General features: G+C 39.4%; 1 protein-coding gene and 1 long non-coding RNA gene across 2 annotated transcripts in view; one reads left to right on the top strand and one right to left on the bottom strand.

The window, feature by feature from the left end:
* Window positions 1–1,206: 1,206 nt before the first annotated feature.
* NEK2 (NIMA related kinase 2) lies at window positions 1,207–9,351 on the bottom strand. The gene is made up of 9 exons (XM_032682823.1): window positions 9,166–9,351; window positions 8,763–8,980; window positions 7,445–7,682; window positions 6,674–6,756; window positions 6,305–6,431; window positions 5,296–5,515; window positions 4,281–4,335; window positions 4,128–4,198; window positions 1,207–1,654 (listed from the first exon to the last, which is right to left on the bottom strand). Exons 1-9 carry the CDS (start codon window positions 9,259–9,261, stop codon window positions 1,428–1,430), a joined length of 1,335 nt encoding a protein of 444 aa, XP_032538714.1. The 5' UTR covers window positions 9,262–9,351; the 3' UTR covers window positions 1,207–1,427.
* A 1,029-nt stretch (window positions 9,352–10,380) lies between these two features.
* The window catches only part of LOC116784318, a 24,488-nt gene continuing 15,676 nt past the window's right edge, over window positions 10,381–19,192 (top strand). Inside the window, exons 1-2 of the long non-coding RNA XR_004356024.1 lie at window positions 10,381–10,498; window positions 13,274–13,337. This is a non-coding gene — a long non-coding RNA (uncharacterized LOC116784318). The remainder of the gene's footprint in view (window positions 10,499–13,273; window positions 13,338–19,192) is intronic.

The following is a 19,192-nucleotide window of genomic DNA, read 5'->3' as shown; positions in this document are numbered from 1 at the left end:
ACCTGCACTGATTCACATGGCACAGCTACTCTGGCTGTGCATATACACCTGCCAGACATTTCCACCACACCTACTGCTGGGGAATGGCCACCAGAATGGTGGCAATTTTAGACTAGCAAATAAAATAGTCCTGTTCTAATTCTTTTAAGAAAAGGTTGTGGTGAAAACAGTAACCTCTACGCAAGCAAATACGGTAAGTTCTGCTGGGTGGTTAAGAATCAGCTAGTGCAGAACTATTGTTCGGTGACACAAGTACTTGTCCATCAGCAAATCATAGAACGGTTTGGGTTGGAAGGGACCTTTAAGATCGTCTAGTACGTCAAATCAAATTGATGTTTCAAACAAGATTCTCTCTTATGAAGTAAAAACCATCTTGAATACCTCTTTAGATACCATCCATAGCCCAATAAAGAAAAAAATGTTTTGAAAACAAACTGTTTCTAAGAATGTATGTTTTGTGGCATTTCAACAGGGAGAGAAAAAAAATCTTTATATAAAACATATGCCGAACATTACAGTTTCAAGGGATATTTTTAAATTCATGAGTCTGAGTTAGTTCATGAAACTTACACCACCTTAAGTGAGCAACTGCTACTCTGGCAGAGAATTGTTAAGGGTAAAATGGAGATACCTCATAAGCTTCAAGAAAATAAGGATTCACTATTCAAAGCACGACAGCTCCTCTGCAAAGCACAGATGCTAATATCCAGGATGGTGTCCCATCCTGGACTGCAGTCTTAGGGAATCAGTTTTTAATACGGTTTCAAGGCAAAGCAACGGTGTTATTTCAAATGCCATGCCCTGAAGGAACCAATGGACAAGACATTAAACTGCTCAGGCAGAAGGAATATAAACTCATAATTTAAGTTATGCTGACCCATCACACTCACTAATCAGAGACATTAAATTTAAAGTAGCCTGCTTTGATAGGTCACTTACTTAGTAGGAAGACAGCGTAAAATCTTTTTGCTCTTTTTTTGGAAAACATTTACAAGCACAGAAAAAAGTCACTGCTTTTCCACATGTACAGAATATCAATATTTCCTTTATCAATAACTGTGCATTACAAACAGCATCATTTTAACCTACAGATTGCAAAACTCTGTACATTTTTCACCTGAAGTTTTTCACATCAGATTTTAAACAAATCATTTATATATATTCATTCTTTATATTTCCAGAAGAGTAATGTAGGGTAAAGAGGAGGACCAAAATACTTTTTCTTTAATAATACAATTAGTATAAAATACCTATTTTCATAATATAACATCTTATGCTTTTATCACAAACTACCTGTCACAAACTAAGAGTTTGTACAAAAACTGTTAAAATCATTTTTCAGTAGGTTCTAGCTTAAAAGAGGGAGGCACAAGGATCTTCCTATACATTTAATCATCTTTTAAAAGATAAACAGATCTGTTACAGTTTCAACGCATGCCCAAGATTTGTCTGCTCTTTAGTTGATAGTTTTTTTCCAGTTCAGACAGTGCTTGAGCTCGTAGATTTGCAGCATACAGACGTTTTTTGAGATCAGAGCTTTTGTCTTTAGAAAACAGATAGTTTTCCATATTATTAGGAGACACAGCTTTCTCTTCACTTCCATCAAAGTGTACATTCTTCTTGGTTGTAGAAAAGGGAAGTAGGAGTGGGTTATCTAAAATCAAAAAGGAAGTACTGAATTAGTGCATCTTCCAGCATCTATTGCATTTACCCCTGTTGCCCATGTCATCTTCCTATGGCTTTGAGGGATCTAATTAAACTTATATCAGTTAAGAGAAAAAATTCTATTTTTTGAGGAAAAATTAAAACAAGGCTTTTAAGTTATTGTGGTAGAAGGATATATGCCATAGTAGTTTTTAGGTGCACATCCGAACACCAAAGGGAATATTAGTTGACATAAGGAGAAAAGATATGATGTTTCTTCTGAAGGACAGAAATGAAACAGTAACATAGTTCAGTTCCAAAAGAAAATAGAGAAGTAGGCTCTCAGATACTGAAAAGAAATTGTGTTTCCTTCGTAGCAGGGGCACACCCAACCTGTCCAGTGATCTTTCTACATTACCCACATTGTTCCAACTCTGTCTTTGTACTAAGCCAATGGGGTAAAAAATAAGGCTCTGACTTGATGAGTAATGAGTTCAGGTGCATTAAAAATTAACAAGTTACTTTCACTGCAGCCTCTGGAACAGGAATTTTCATAGTGCAACCTATAGCATGCCACAATCAAAAGGCGGGTATAATGACCCAAGAGTACAAAGACTACCATATAAAGCTATCATAACAGCTGAGTTGCCTCTCATAAGAGCCAACTTCACAATACTCAATTTAAGGTGTGATTTTTATTTTTATTTAATCAAAATTCTAACTATTCTAATCTTAACACTGTTGAAGCCCTAATTTTCAATTTATTAAGCTACAGCAAGGATGCAATAAGCACAAAAGAGCAAGAAGGAACTGAAGAAGCCAGTGAATATTTCAGCATTTTATAGTTTCATAGCAGTAAGTCAGATCTGTTTTAACATTAAATCATTTCCTAAAAATTAGAAAAATTACTATCCCTGTAAAATAGGATAGTGTCTAGGTCACTATCTTAAAAAACAGAATTTTTGGTATTCCATTTTACTGTGAAGTAAATCACACAACAGACTTCAAGGAGAAACTAGGGATCTAAGAGATATGTGAGAGGCAATACAGTTGTTAAAAATATAGTAAGATGAGCAACTGAAGATAAGCAAGTGATCTTGGTACCCTACTGGAGAAACACTCCATCCATTTGTACAAGAACAGGGAGAATTTCAGAAACAGTACTGCAAGAGCACCATGGAATGAATTGGAAGAGTAGCAAACCAAGTGGTCTACAGATACTGCAAGATTTGATCAGTCTTGTAGTAACTATGTTTACTTTTCTGCACTATCTATCTTGAAGTATTAACTGCCCAAAGTAGTTTTATCTGTCTTAAAAACTCCTGATAAGGTCAAAATATTATGTAAAAGGGTGGGAGATGCAGGAGAGAACAGAAGCAAGAGCTGAAGCTCATTTGCCTTCAGTCATCCAGTGTTAGATGCAACATCAAAAAGCCAAAAGCAAGTTTATTCTCAAATTAAATTCTTTAACATATCCAAGTCAGACACTATGTTGAGAGACAGGTGGAATTCTCAAAGTTGACAGAAGTGTTAGAAATAGCTCAAGTACCACTCAATTCTAGGGGCATTTTGCTTGTGCTTGCTGTGATAGGCACTTCTTAGGAAAAAAAAAAAAGCCACTTCAGTTTTATTTGTATTGGAGGCAGGGATATGCTTATCTTGCTTTATTGGACCAAACTAAAGGAAGAGAGTGTTGCTTCATGTTAAAGGGTGTTCATCTGTCTTTGTCCTACAGTCAGTACTCCGTCTGACTTAGTTGTTCACTATTCCTACCACTACTTCAAAATGCATTTAGAGACTTGAATAATTTCTAATAGTAAAAGATGGGTGCAATGAACAGATGATAGTACCTCTTCTGATAGTGAGGACTGAACAACCAAGGCCAAAGTCAGTGTCAAATATTACTGTAAAACCAACTGGACTAGAAGGAGGTAGGAAGCATTATAGCACAATTTTCAAATCTGTTTTTTTTTTTTCCTATAATAGCAGTTTGCATTCTTTATAAATTATATGATGCACCAATCACAGCTGGGTCACTTGCGACAAATAATATTTCCCACACTGAAGTTTTTGGAAGTTTAATGAAAGTTGAATTGATTAGACATACGCAATTTTATTAAAATTAACTAAATCAAAGGTCTATAAAAAGACATTCACATGTAAAATAAGCACAGCTCTGAGAAAGGCTTGGGTTACAAACAGGCACTTCCCTTAGCTTGCCACAAGAACCTAATTTCCAAAACAGCAAAAGACTGCAGTGCAAAAGACTGAGTGAGGTAACTCAAAGACCTATGACTGAGCATCACTCCTGAAGTCCTTTTGCAAAGCAGAAAATCGAAAGTCTCTTTCCAAGCATGCAGCGATAACTGGGCTTTGTGTTGCCCTGATGGGACTATGTACAGCATGTTGAGCATCAGGGACATTCCTCTGGTCATACCAGCCTACATTTATCTGGGCAAGTGCATTCTGGCGTATTTGCATACCTGGACCATCTGCGTAAGTTACCGCCCGCTGCTGCTTGTGGAGATTGTAGCTCTTCATCAGGCTTTCAGCTCTGTTTTAGAAAGAGAAATTTAAGCTTTCTGTTGTTAGATTGTAGAGTCTATAATATAGACAATTATAGGTTAGTAAGATACCTAGCAAGTTTGTCCTCTGCCAGTCTCTCTCGCACACAGAGCTCCCGTTCTCTCTCTGGAAGTAGAAATATGTGATAGTATGTTGTGTTAAAATGTTAGAGTGATTGTGCATGATGGGTTTTTCTTGCAGGAAAAGACAGCAGCAATAGCGAGCTGCACACATATTTCTGATTCTATGGCTCTAAACAAAGGTAACTGCTGTGTAGATACACCTTTATCAATGCACTAGTAAAGCACTGGATGAGTACGCTGAAATGCCAGGCATGCTTTTGTTCCCAAACTTTGACATATCTGCAACAACAAAGCCAGAGCAGCTTTCTATTCTGCACATTAACTCACGGCACACATGACTATTTATATGCCAGATACTATAATTTAGCTATAACTAAACACACTGTTTACAACATCAGCAGATGTCATTCAGGCTCAGAAAAAAAATAAATATAGTTAAAAACTGTATTGCAGAGCCTACTGCCTATGCAAAGACATTTTATGTGGGCAGGAAATCCCAGCACCTGAGGACCAACCATCTATACAGATTCACAGGCAAGCTCCCTACAGAGTGCAGCTTTTATAAAAGCAGTTTACAGTTTACTCAAAGATGTTTTTCTCCAACATCAGGCTCACCTTAGGTTACATGTTAGTACAGCCAATGCTAACTTACACAGTGGGTGAAAAGCAACCTACATGGCACAGTGAGGAACAATATATTCAAACCCTATTTTTCTGTATACTTTCCTAATTGCCACTCATGTTTAATAATCTTCACAAACCAGACTGCCATATCTAAACTGCCAATTATATCTTCATAACTTAAAAAAAAAAAAAAAACCTAGTACACAATGAGTAAGCCCCAAGCATTCTTGCTTTGGTCTTTAGACACAATTCTAGTATTGAATGCAGGAGTACAATATCCTAGTGCATTAAAATGAGGGTTGTGAAAACTGTCTACCTTTCCTTCCTCCAACTGAATCAGAATCCCACTGTCCCCCCTTCCCAAAGTAGAAAATCATACGCTCCAAGCGTTGTTCTCTCTCTTTAATGGCTTCTTCTCGCTCCTGTAATTGTTGTTCCTTCCGTTTCAGCTCATTCGCTGCAGCATCCGAGTACTGCAGCCTCTCCGGCTCCCATGATCTCCAGCATCTTCTATCAGAATTCTGCTTTTGTTCTTCTGTCACCAAGTCTGCTATCAAGGGGTGCTGCAGAATATCTTCAACGGAAGGTCGGCAATAATCCTAAAGGAAAGACATTACCAATAGATTCCATCTGTAACCAAGAAACATTAAGGCCAGAGATTCCCAAGCAAGACCAGCTGAGGCATTATACAGTGAAGAGGTTGGAAAAAAATGGAGTTAGGAAGGGGTAGCACAACCAGTTGACAAAAGCTAAGGGAGGAGTCTGTTACTAGCCTTCAGATCCAGAGCCACAAGTCTGTCTCTCCCAGCCCAGGCACCCACTCCTTTCAGAGCCTGAAAGGGGCGGGTGAGCCTACAGAGACAATTGTCAGTAGATTCTGGAGATATCACTCTGCATCTCTGCCTGTCACTTGATTCCTGAAGGATCCATACCTGCTGGAGACTTGGGACAAGTTGTAACAAGCACCCATGCAGTATTCTTCTCAACACCCTCATGCCAGCAGTGGGGAGCAAGCTACACATTAGCCATATAAAGCAAAACCCAAAGTGAAGACAAAACAACCCCTTCCAACTTCCAAACACACTAGAACCATTTTAAACCTGAAATTATAAGATCTCAGTAAGCAGGCTCTTAGGAAATCCTGTATAAGCCAATACTGAAGCAGCCTTTTCGCATCCTGTGAACCTGGCATAAAGCTTGAGTTGCTCCCTTTTTTCCCCATGGACTCAGAGCACAACTCCTCCCTCCTTTTCCTACAAGTGACACTGCCAGTGACAAGGTGATAGCAACCAGTGCTTCAGGTTGGTTTGTTTCGTAATTGAGAAGAAAATCTAGTATTTCAGTATTACTTCAAATTCCAGCTGCAAACATTAGTAATTGATTCGTACCTTTACATTCAGCATCTGTTTGAGAAGTTCGTTCAACTCCTCTGAGTAACGATAGGGTATTCTTCTGAACTTCCCTTCCCTTATCTTTTCTGCCAGTTCCTTTTGGTTGTAAGCTGTAAATGGAGGCCTGAAAAAGAAAAATTTTTCTGGATTCTTCCCCTGGTTTCACAGAATGTATTTTCAGAAAAAAGTATCAGACTAAAAAGCTGCAATCAAGGGTTTGTTTTCACTACCTAATGTCAAGACAGATACAGAAATAAAAGTCTAGGACTAGACCCTGAAACCTTTAAGCTATCATTTATACAAAATTTAATCATACCTGCATTAACAACTATGTTTCTATATTCATTATCACACTACCATACTTACGAGAGAGCACACAGTTCATACAGAAGACATCCTAGAGACCAAATGTCAGATTTTTCATTGTATGACATGTGGTTCACTTGTTCCTAAGGAAAGAGAACAATCTTAGTTTTATTAAAGAAGACAGTGTTCCACTAATGCAGGATAGTCAGCTACTGTTCAAACCTGAATTAAGTCATTACTTACTGGGGTTACTTCTAAGATTCTATCTTAATTAATCTCCACATTTAATCATACTAGCAGGATTTTAATAAGTTGTGGCAGTACTCCACTGCAGAAGACTCACATGTTGCACCAACCTTTAGTTGATACAACTCTATTTCAGTTAAAATTAATCTTTTCCCAAAGAAATGCATTATATCAGGGCAGTAAGTAATTTCTCCTCATTTCACTACAAATTAAAATCCTACCATCAAGAGGTAACTTAAGCTCTTTACCTAAGCACTACAAAACATAAAAGCTCTCTAGATTCCCTGTTCCTTTTCAATATACTACAACAGCTGTAATATCCCAAGAACAAAACAAAACTTATACAGTGAAGAGTAACTTTAATTAGAAGGCAGTTGACTATGGGGGGAAGAAAGGAGATGAAAATAACTGCAAAATAACCTTGTGTTCAGAACATACACAGTCTATGAAAAAAGTCACCTGTATTTCAAACTACTAAGTCTTCATTAAAACATCCCAAACATTCACGGACTCTGGAATCAACACTGTAGAAAAAACACCTTGGAGGGGCAAAAGGGAAGATAAGGTATAGAAGGGAGGTCTTACTGGAGACATATAATATGGAGTTCCAACAAATGTTTTGGCAAAGCTGGTGTCATGATGTAATATTCTAGCCAGTCCAAAATCTCCAAGTTTCACATTCTGTTTGCCATCCAGGAAGACATTTGCTGGTTTTAAGTCACGGTGCACAGTGACTGCACCGTCGCTCCGTCTGTGACACTCCTTCAAGGCCAACGTTAATTGAGTCAATACTCGGAGAACAAAGCTTTCTTCCAAGAAATGCCTGGAAGATGAACATATTTTTTAACAAACAGAGTTTTTGAACGTACATCAGTTCAAGTAGTTGCTGTCAGTGTTAGTTTTGTAACTTTTTTAACACACCTCTTATAAAACATCACTGAAACAATCACTATCAGTAACAGGTATCTATGCATTCTATTTTTAAACTTGACTTTTTTTTTTTTAAATTACTGCAACTATGTTGAAAGACATTTATACTTTTGTTGCAAAATCCCTGTAGCATTTCCTTCCTCGCCCAAACAGTCTATCGTATACACAGCATTTTCATTACTTTCAACACAAATATCAATTTGATCCTTTTGTGATGGTATCAGTCCCTTGATGACTTAAGTACATTGTCAGCTGTTTATAATAAGCAACATCCAATAACAGAGCCAAGAAATGGCTGATTTTTAATATAACCTTCCTGAAATGAGAACACTGATGTTGCTGGGCAGCTGCGGTACTATTTTAGACTATTCTCACAAAGTAACAGAGGTGGAGTCAGGTACTTCTTTAACATGAAACGTGAAAACTGATACTATACTTAAGTAGGCTTCTAAGTCTAAAATTAGACCAAGGTGAAGCCTTATCAACTTGATGTCTCCCCAGGCTTTATATGCAAGTACATAAAGTAGCTTTTCACACTGTTCATAATTATTTTTCCCTTCCAGGTATTTTGGTGTTTTAATAAAACACAGGGTCCAGGTAGTTTTACTGACAGGGAAGCCAGAACCCGCAGACCAAGGAGTCTGTCTACAAGAGCTAGGATTTGCTCTTTATGTTTACAACCCTATGTATAGCCAGAAACCCCTCAACAGCTTCTGCCTCACAAGAGACCTCGGCTTTGGGGGTTTTTTTACTATTTCAGCACTGACATCCAGCCTGATGGTGCATCCAATAGCACAATTCCCAACACTGTTGTAATTTTGTACAAAACTTTTCACATTTGAGAAGAGTTGTTGGGTCCAAGGGGTTAAACCCGAAACTGCTCAGAAGTTGAGATGCATTCCCTTTCTCTCTGGATTGGCCAAGACACCTCGTGTAAGATATTCCAAGCGTGCCACAAACAGATTTCACATGCCTTTCTTTTGAGCACTTGGCAATCAAGCTCGCCAGGTCTCCCCCATCGCAGTACTCCATCACGATGTACAGGGTCGTGCTGCTCCTGTCGATGATCCGGTCGTAATACCGGACGATGTTCGGGTGCCGCAGCTCTCTCAGCAGGTTCACCTCCGAAACGAGCATCTGCTTCTCTGACTCTGTCATCGAGCCATAGTCCATCTCCTTCCATACCAAGATCTGGGGAGGAAGAAACACCTTACGGAGCGGCTGGGACGCCGGCCAGAGCCTCGAAAGGGGAAGAGAGAGTGGCTTCCAGAGCCGCTCGCTCGCGTATCTCAGAGAGGCGGCAGCGCCGGGCTGGGACCCGCGGCAACGGCACAGCCGCGCTACCCCCGCCTCCTCCTCCTCCTCCTCCTCCTCACCTTGCCGTCGGCCTTGCGGCGCACCTTGCGGCACTTCCCGTAGGAGCCGGCGCCGATAGTGAGCAGCACCTCGTAGTCGTCGGGGCGGCCGGGCATGGCGGGCACAGACAGAGCGCAGGCTCAGTCCCCGCTGGGCTCCGCTCGGCCCTGACTCGGCCAGCCCGCCCGCCCCGCAGCCCCCAGACCCGCCGCACCGCCCGCGCCGTTCAAACGCACCGCCCCGCCCGCCCATTGGCCGCGCCGCGCGCGTGCCCCGCCCGCCCATTGGCTGCGCCGCCGTAAACAGCGCGCGCCGCGGTCGGGCCGGTACGGCCGTTACCGCTGGGGGCGGGGCCAGGGGCATCGCGAGAGCTGCGAGGGACCGTCGGGCCCCACCCGCGGGGCACCTGCGGCACGCCCTCCTCACACCATTTTTCCTCTTTTCCCCCTCTTTTTTCCCTTTTTCCTCCCCTTTTTCCTTTTTTCTCCTTTTTATTTTTTCTTTCTTTTTCCCTTTTCCTTTTTTCTTTTTCCTTTTTTCTTTATTCTTTTTTCTTTATTCTTTTCGGGTTTCTTTTTTTTTTTCTTTTCCTTTTTTCTTTTCCTTTTTCTTTTTCCTTTTTTTCTTTTTCTTTTTTCTTTTTCTTTTTTTCATTTTTCTTTTTCATTTTTCTTTTTTTCTTTTTTCTTTTTTTTTTCCTTTTTCCTTTTTCCTTTATTCTTTTTTCTTTTTTCTTTTTTCCTTTTTTCCTTTTTCTTTTTTCTTTTTTTCTTTTTTTCTTTTTTTCTTTTTTCCTTTTTTTCTTTTTTCCTTTTTTCCTTTTTTCCTTTTTCTTTTTTCCTTTTTCTTTTTTCCTTTTTCTTTTTTCCTTTTTCTTTTTTCCTTTTTCTTTTTTCCTTTTTTCCTTTTTTCCTTTTTTCTTTTTTCTTTCTTTTTTTCGTTTTTTCTTTTTTTCTTTTTTCTTTTGTATGTTTTTCTCCTTTTTCTCTTTTTTCTGTTTTTTTCTCCTTTTTTTTGTTTTTTTCTCCTTTTTTTCTGGTGTGTTTTTTTCTTTTTTTCCTCCTTTTCTCTCCTTTTTCCTCTCTTTCTGTCTTTTTTTCTCTTTTCTCTTTCTCTCTTTTGCTTTCTTTTTTCCCCATTTTTTCTTTTTTCTCTTCCCCCCTTTCTTTCCCTTCTTTCCTGTTTTTCCCTTTTACCCCCTTTTCTTTCTCCTCTTTCCTTTTTCTTCCTTTTTTCTTTCTTTTTTCCTTTTTTTTCTCTTTTTCCCTTTTTCCCCTTTCTGTCTCCCCTTTTTTCCCCTTTTTTCCCCTTTCCTTTCCTTCTTCCTGATCAGATAAACCACCAGGCCTGAAGGTATGGAAAAATTACTCACATCCTCATAGCTCCTCAGGAAAATACACTTTTTTCCATTAAAAGTAACATTTCCTGAAAAACTTACTTCTATTGAACAGATAGCAACAGAACATTGGAAGATCTTAGCAGAGTTTTTTTAATACTGAGAAGTGCTAAAAAAACCTCAAACTATTTAAAATATCAGTCTCTTCTGTACTTATTGCAGTCACAGCTGCCTTGTGAGGGGAAGAGGAGGAGCAGGCACTGATCTCTTCTCTGTTGTGACCAGTGAGAGGACCTGAAGGAATGGCCTGAAGTTGTGTCAGGGAAGGTTTAGGTTGGATATCAGAGAAAAGTTCTTCACCCAGAGGGTGGCTGGACACTGGATTAGCCTCCCAAGGGAAGTGGTCACAGCACCAAGCCTGACAGAGTTCAACAAGTGTTTGGACAATACTGTCAGGTGTGTGGTGTGACTCTTGGGGGTGGTCCTGTGCAGGGCTAAGGGTTGGACTTAATGATCCTTGTGGGTCCCTTCCAACTCAGCATGTTCTGTGAGAATTGTCCTTTAAAACTGTGATGAAAATTCCTCATGATTCTTCAAGAAATCATTCATTAAAAACTCCAAAACTTATGGCAGCTATACTGTCACACCACATATGAACACCTGTGTTATACCATATCCAAACCTCCTGTTGAAAATAAGCCCAATAATGTAATGGCTTAAAATGCAAAATTTGAAAACAAGAATATGTGGGTTCATATCCTAACATTGAGCCAGTAAATACTATGGTTACATTAAATGGCACTGAATAACATCTCAATATACTAATAATATTATAGAAATTTTAAGAAGCATGTAGTGTATTTTCTAGCATCATTTATGGTAATTCTGGAGTGATGCCAGGGTGCAGTTCTGGATTCAATTTAATCTCTCTCCATGTGGAAGTGGCTGTGACTGAAACAAGAACTCCTAGTTCTTCAGCAAAGAATTGTAACACACTTGTATAATTATAGAATCATAGAATGGCCTAGGTTGGAAGGGACTTTTAAAGATCATCTAGTTCCAAACCCCCTGTCGTGTGCAGGGACACCTTTCCTGAATGAGATGCAAAGGGGAACAGTTGTATTTGTTGACCTAGAAGTTCAGCAACAGGACAGAGTAGTTCCTCATAGTGCATCTCCATACGGCCTCAATTATTTCCCAATTTTATTTCAGGCTTTGAAATAGGTTTGAGGGGAGTAGTTGTCATGGTATTACTGAATATTTATGCAATATTCTTCTACTAGTCTTTAGAAACATCTAAACCTTTACTTTCATCATCAGGAGGCACAAAAGCTCCTGCTGTCCATTATAAAAATCCTATAGCTTTCTATCTGTAGATAATGTCTGTTCATTACAGGAAAAAATGAGCAAATGAATTATACAGTGTAAAGACATTTTAGTTTTGTTGTTAATGAGGAACAGGGTGATCTAAAGGGTTCATTTCCATCACCGGTTTCAATTATCTTAAAAGAAAATCCTCACACACACCATTAGCATAGTAAATAAATTATGGCATTATACAATAAAAAGGACAAGCAGTACAGTATGTATTATTCAGCTCTAAGCTTAATTTCTGGTTTCAGATATCTCAGTTTCAAACTTCTGTACTTTCAAATTAGCAAAAGGTCATCATGCATTCCCACTGTTATCAATGGGAGCCCTTCTATTTATATTTCAGAAGAAATAGGGTAGGTTTTCAATACTGTGTTTTGTCTAGGGACTATCTTGAAAGTTTCTTTAGAAAGGTTGGTTTGAATCACAGAAATGTCAAAATGTCATGCTTTAAAAACCAGCAGCAGAGTAGTTTTACTTTTTATTATACCTATTTTTAAGAACTGGCTAATTTTGAGAAAAATGCATTTCTAAAAGTGGTCATTAAAATTTTCAACAGGCACTCCATTTTCTTTCTGTCTGATTTTCACACTTATAAGAGTTATAGCACTTTTTTTCTCTTACATATGGCCATATAAGTGAACCCAGATGCCAATTATTCAAAAAATATACACTGAATTTTAAATGGAGGCCTCTTTTGTCGGGTATTGTATTTTCAACTCTGGTCTCTAGTTCAGGAGCAACTCTCAGACTTCTAGTCTTGAAAATACATGTACTGACTTCAGGTCTTTGAAAGCCACCGAATAGTTTTCAATAGCCTACTTATAATATTGCTTCTAATATTTTATTCTGCTTTTGTTTTTTTACATCAAATGGCCCGTATAATTTCCCAAAACTTAAACAAAAAAAAAAAATGCTCTGTAGTTCTCCACCAAAGTTTGTCAGTTTTGGTGACATCTCTCCTTTGTGCTGTAAGGAGTACCCTTTCCCTTATTCCAGGGCCTAGTCATCTGACAAAATATTAAAGGCTGAAGATAAAAATTATGGTAGGCAATTTGATATTTCTCTGAAGATTTTTTTTTTTTTTCATGTGGAAATAGGTAAAAATAAATGGCTAACACTTTGCTGTGGGAGCCCAACACAGTATACTTATACAGATAGATAGCAAAAAAGTATAGTAAAGTACTGTAGCAAATTCAGTTATGTTTCTGGCAGCTATTTTTTTGCTTTCCCATCAGAGGAGATTGCATAGGTTCAGAAGCCTTAAAGAAGCTCAATAGGAAAAGTATTGAAAATAAAACCAGACAGATGATAAATAATGAAAAATATATGTTCTTTATAAAAATAATTAGAAAAATAGCTGATAAAAATCTTGAGGTTTCTGTTCAAAGAGATGAAAGACATGTAAAATCATATTTCAGGTTCTCAGAAATGTGCCCAAGTCGTCTAGCAAAAAGGAGGAATTGAGTACTTAATATTAACAAGGTAAGATATCTTAAGAATGCTTTTACATGACAACTAGAGGAATTATAAATATTGGAGTGACTGAGATGTGCTTTATATTAGCTCATTTTCTCCACATAAGTAGTTTGAGTTTTTTAATATTCAATTGCATTTGTGCTTACATGTCTTTATGCACATTGGGTTTTTTTCCTCACTTTCGCTCATTTGATCCATGCCCAGAAATTTTAAATTTACCCAGGATTGTTGTACACAGATGACACCATTTTTTTTCTACTGTTCTGGTTACTGACTTTAATGTCAAAACTCATACATAAGATTAACAAAACCATAAAAAATAGTGGCATATTAGACAGAAAGACTCTAAAAAGTACCAGAGGGTAACATTTCTCACTACTTTTCCTCTATTGCTTTGTGAGGGAAACAAGGAACGTGTTCATTGAAGAAATTCTGCAAAACACAGCTGTGGACAGGACAGCAAAGGAACAAAAATTAGCAGCATTAATTATAGTGCTTAAGACCATGATAGTTTTCATCTTTTGTAATGTTTGCATTCAAAGCCAAGTGAGAGTCCAAAAGCAATGTGTGCAGCAAGGCAAGCTTCAATAAGGGAGTTTGTTGCAGCAGCTGTACCTTCATGGTTTTGCATTACAAACCATTTAAAAGAGGAAAACATAAACCTGCATAAAATAAATTCAACAGCAGGTCAAGTTTTTACATGAAGGACTAAAAAATCGAAGAAACATCCTGTCCTTTGCATCAGATTTTGTTTATACAGAAATATCTTGAGAAGAAGCACTTCAAAACAAAAGTGTATCTACACATATCAATCTATCTACCTATCTACCTCTGTATGTATATACATGTATGTATGCATCTTATACAACCAAAAATTTGTTTGCCTTTAGTGGGAATTAGTTGGGCCGTTTCTTAAGAGTAGCACAGCCCTTTAATGTAGGATTCTCCAATGCTCACAGTGTAGTTGACTTTTCTATTCTTCACCCATGATCCTGAATGCCATCCTGTAGCAAGTCTGATTTATCCTCTCAGAGGATACTGATGTGTTGCCAAGATATACATTAAGCTCACTGCAGAGACGAGGTATGAGGCTAGGACAGGGAAATCAGGCTCAGAATGCTTCAGTGAGAAAACTAAAGACACCTGGGATCACAGACTGGAGAACTTTTACAGTTTCTATATAGCCATAGGCATTAAGCAGGCTCAGCACTAAGGCCATAGCACTATGATTCATGTTACCTACCACAACTTGCCAAACAGCGAGACTTGGCTGCTGGTGGCAGCATGGGAAGTTCACAGCTAATCTTCCAAGGGGAAGAGAAGAAACAGATCGTGATTTTCCAGGTCAGTGAAGCTGTTCCTGTCATGTTCAGAGGGGACTTATTTTGGCACTCGGCAAATCCAACAACAGAAAATGTCAAAAGCTACCTGGAAATATCTGTGACCAGAGGAAGAACCTGCTGCATGAAAGATCTCTACTCAGGACTGATATCACTTTCCAGGGGATTACCTATTCAGTTCAGTTATTTTCCCTCAGCCTTGTGACAGAACACAGGGGAAAAAAGTCACTGCAACGCAGGGCAGTTTTATATCCAAATAAAAATATCTTTTGTCAGCCTTTCCTGGAAAAGCTGGACTACATCAATAGAAATTAGAGGCACCTCAGAGTGCTTAAGTAAAATGTCCAATAGGGATATAATTCAGTCACAGATGGCAGATGCCTATGCTTCAACTATCTGTGGATGGAGTGGACACTCAAACAGAGCAAGAGCACTTATAAAAAGATCAGAGCTGTCTAAAGAAGCTAAATGCATCAGGAATGACTGTGAATTTCAAGTGAGGACAAGATCCTAAGACAGCATCCTAGACCAACATCCATTCTTGTCACTCACTGCTTAATGTTTGAGGGAGTATTATCTCAGAATCATGTCTGGTTGCCATACCAGTTGACAACATGTTGTGCTAAACCCACTGCTAAGGATGAGTGGGAAACAGGAAAAGTGGCTAGCCTGTGTTTTGCTCCCACTCCTTAATGTTGTCTCAGAGTTTAGAGACTTTTTCTGGGGAGGAATGAATTTCATCTGGGGACAGACAAAAGTTGATGGAATGACTCACCCACCTGAAAGACCCCAAGGCCCACCATGAAAGCCTCCAAGCTGGTGAAATGTCTTTGTAGAAGATGTTGGCTGTATAGATATCTTCTGCTGCTGAAAGGCCCAACTGCCTTAAAAACCTCTGCTGCATGTCAGGTTTCCAGAGGTAGGGCAACCATAACCCTTTGTTCTTAAAGGATGCCATTGTGTTTAGAAACCTCATGCCCTTCAAGCTGACAATCATCCTGTCAGCCTGCTGGGATTATGCAGAAGGCCATAGTCTTGGGTATGTCAAGTCCAAGAGAATGTCCTTCCAACTGATGTTAATAGGGCTGTAGGTTCTCATGTTTAAGTTATACAAACTCCTTTTTTTTTTTCACATGTACCCAAGATCTAAGGGGTTCTTGATCTTTCATGACAACTGTCTAATCGTACATCCAATAATTTGGGATAATCTGGCTGTTTAGCAAGTCCAGGTGGCACACAGCCTCCCTCCTGCTTCTGTTGACATGCGTTGCAGCAGAAAATGGGAGAGAGACATGGCTGAGATTTTAAACATGGTAGCATAACAAAGAGGTGAGGTCTTCAGCCTCAAACCATGATTGTGTAACAACCTTCCCAGAGGACTCCAGGTAGCCACAGGCTCCTGAGCCCTGGCTGTGCGTGGCATGATGCCTTGGGCACCATTCTCAGCTAGTGGGCCACAGTTCTGGTCTCCAAGCCGGGTATGAACAGAGTCACTAGCTGATGTCCTTGGCCTCATGTCTGCCAAGGCTTTTCCCTGTAGATCTACCCACTGTGTCAAACAGCCTCCAGAGTAAGCCCCTTCTGCAGTTGGTACTGATGACTGGCACTCCATCAAAAGTCAACTTGATTGGAGCTGTGGTTACTGCTACAACCCAAGCTCTTTCCTACAAGGCTTGTGCAAGATACTTAGGAGACTTCTACTAAAAAAAAAAAAAAGAGAGAGAGAGAGATACATCCCTGTCTTTGGGGGAATTTACCCCCATTTAAGAAGTCTTAGTGCTGGAAAAATTTTTAAGTATTTCATCAGGATTATTTTGTGACCTGTCAGAGTCCCTTTAAATGCTGTTGGTAATTCTTCATTGCCCTTGCTATCTGTCACCTCCAAAATACTTACCAGCAACTGCAGCTACCTATCAGCTGTTACAGAACCATCTGTGCAGCCTTTACTGGTGTATTTTTTTCTTCCAGATTACTACCATCCTTCTGGAAAGAGAGAGTGGGACAAAATGTTGCAGTGGTGCTACACAGTAGGGCAATTTGTTGTGAGTGGCTACAGTACAAAAGAGACAGTTAAGAGTAGTGGCTGCTGACACCTCAGGCAGTCCACAGTCCCCAAGCCTGCAAAATTAGGATGGTAACAATTATTGTGGTATGTGACAGACAGACACCTAAATCCACAGAAACCTTCTCTCTCTGAATGTGAAATCTGATTTCTACAAGACCTCATTCAGTTTTGGAAAGGCTGAAACTTGGAATCAGAGACTATTTTATTTGTTTCCATTTTGGTGATTTCAGTATCATCTTGAACTTAGCTTGAAGCCTGGAAATCTGTAATAAAAATCCAAATTGGAATGTAATTTTATGGGTCACATTGATCTGTAATTGCTCTCTCTTTTTCTACTCGCAAAGAGAAAGAAAACTTTACTCGTACTTGCATTCTTAGGTACAATTTTAAAGAACCTGATTACTTCTGTTAGCAGCTTATCTCATCATTAAAAAGGATGAAGAGACATTACAGGCTCTGAGTATCAAAATTCAAGAGCAGCCACACAGATTACTGATGATTTAAATCAGAAAGAACAGGGGGATTTTTTAGAAAATAGATGCAGAGTTTCAGGGAGAAAAGGATGCAACCCTGATGCAGGTTTGCAAGGTCAGATAAAAATAACAACATTTTTTGTGGTCAAATGCATGTTTAGTTAATTAGATCATTTGATTCACAGAATATTACTTTGAATAAATACAGGGCTCCAGAGTTCTCCAAAGCTCATTCCCTTTTGTCCTCAGAGAAGTACCTACATGGCGTAATCCCAGAGAAGACAGCAGCTTTGCCTGGGTCTCTGGGGCATGGTGCTCGTCCCTTAGCACACATGAGTGCATGAAGTTCCTTACTGTCTGCCATACTGAGAAGTTGCTAATTCAATTTTTCAGCATCTTCCAACCCTCTCTTTGATCTTTTAATCTTGAGAGTTCGAGGAGTTAATGTGTTCTCTTCGAGAGGTGATTATTATGTTAGTTAGTCATGCTCCAAAGCTTTATATGGATAAGACTGAAGCATTTAACAGGCAAAAGTTACAGTGCCACCTCCTAGAATTATGTCAATGTGACCCTGCAAATAAAATCTTCGCCGGGGGTTGCTCACCACAGAAAAAGCGATTCTCCCTCTGGCCACAGGGAGCCACACAGCCACCGCGATGAGCCCAGGGAAGAAAGCAAGGGAGAGGGCAAAATCCGTAGTCTATAAACTCCGTGCCCGGTGAGTTTGCTCTCTCCTTGAGGTTACCCTACCAGTTACACCCGGGCTCCCATTACCCGTTTTCTCACCAGCAACTGCTGAGGGTCCTGTACTGTTTTTAGCCAGGCACACAGAATGTATATGCAGCAAAATATTTGCACCTACTTGCACCCACACAGAGTAATTAGTGCAGACTGTCACCGCGATTTCTAAGTTCCTTTTTGACTGCAACTTAAAGGTAACTTTGCAAGATGTAGAACGACCATTAATCTGTGAAGCCTTAAGCAACAACAGCAGTTGTCTGACCCCAGAAAATAATCCAGGTTTTGTGTAATCAACTCAAGCATATGACTCTGAAACATTTAAGTCTCTCAGTACCAGCAGCATTCTCATCGGTAAAGTAATAGATCAGAAGTCCTAATCATTATCTCCCCCTCCATACATCTAAGATAGTTCTGGCATTAATGTACAGGTCTGGTAGCACTCAGCTTCACTGTGCTTTCTAGACAAGATCATCATATTAAACTCTTTCAGTACTGTTACCATTTTTCTCAAGACCTCTACCTGTCTCACAGAGGCAGAACTTGTGCTGCAACTTCCCAGTGTCTCCTTCAAAGTTTGTTGACCAAATCTCAGTTTGGTAAGCTGGGGGGTCCAAAAAACCTCCTGTAGATCTTCAAGTGAGAGAAGGAAACAAAATTTAGGCATACCAGCAACCTGATAGAGAGGCATCCAGGGAATAAGTGACTAAGGTCCACTGAGGGATCAGTTTCCTTTGTTTTCAGCACATGCTTATCTTTTCCTTTCTCTAGACGCTATATGTGCACTACAAAGATAGAAACAAACTTCATTGGGCGTTTTAATTCTAACTAGGCATCTAAATAGATATTCTTTCAATTATTCAGATAATTAACGCCCATAGATAGTCATGCAATCTCATTTATCAGAGTGCGTAAACACATGTCAAGATATTGCCTAAGGGTGCAAATATTGAGACAGTTAGTTTGGACTAAAAGGTCTGCTGCACTGATTCTCACTGTGCTGGATTAGAGAAGGAGTGCTGATAATACCGTGGAGCTGCCTTGTGTCACATGCCCAGTTAATTGTTTACCCAGAAATCAAGCCTGCTAATGCTGAATTTCAGTCTGTTGTCTCATCTACTGATCTTTGCTACTCTCAAATCATAAGTATAGCTGCTTGGAGGTGCAGATTTGTTCTGTAAAACCAAATTACATTGGCTCAGTCCAAATGTAGCCTCAACTCCAAACATCCCCAGCTTCGTCTGA

The sequence above is a fragment of the Chiroxiphia lanceolata genome, chromosome 3 (genome assembly GCF_009829145.1).
Source record: "Chiroxiphia lanceolata isolate bChiLan1 chromosome 3, bChiLan1.pri, whole genome shotgun sequence".
Classification (NCBI taxonomy): domain Eukaryota; kingdom Metazoa; phylum Chordata; class Aves; order Passeriformes; family Pipridae; genus Chiroxiphia; species Chiroxiphia lanceolata.
The sequence above is the reverse complement of the archived record's forward strand: the minus strand, read 5'-3'. Positions and strand labels throughout refer to the sequence as shown.

Bases quoted from the DNA above. Each gene is read 5' to 3' on its own strand.
- NEK2 (XM_032682823.1), bottom strand. From the start codon at position 9,261: ATGCCCGGCCGCCCCGACGACTACGAGGTGCTGCTCACTATCGGCGCC. The intron at 8,981-9,165 runs GTGAGGAGGAGG...CTTCCTCCCCAG, and splicing joins GCCGCAAGGCCGACGGCAAG to ATCTTGGTATGGAAGGAGAT. The intron at 4,336-5,295 runs GTATGATTTTCT...TTCTACTTCCAG, and splicing joins GAGAGAACAACGCTTGGAGC to AGAGAGAACGGGAGCTCTGT.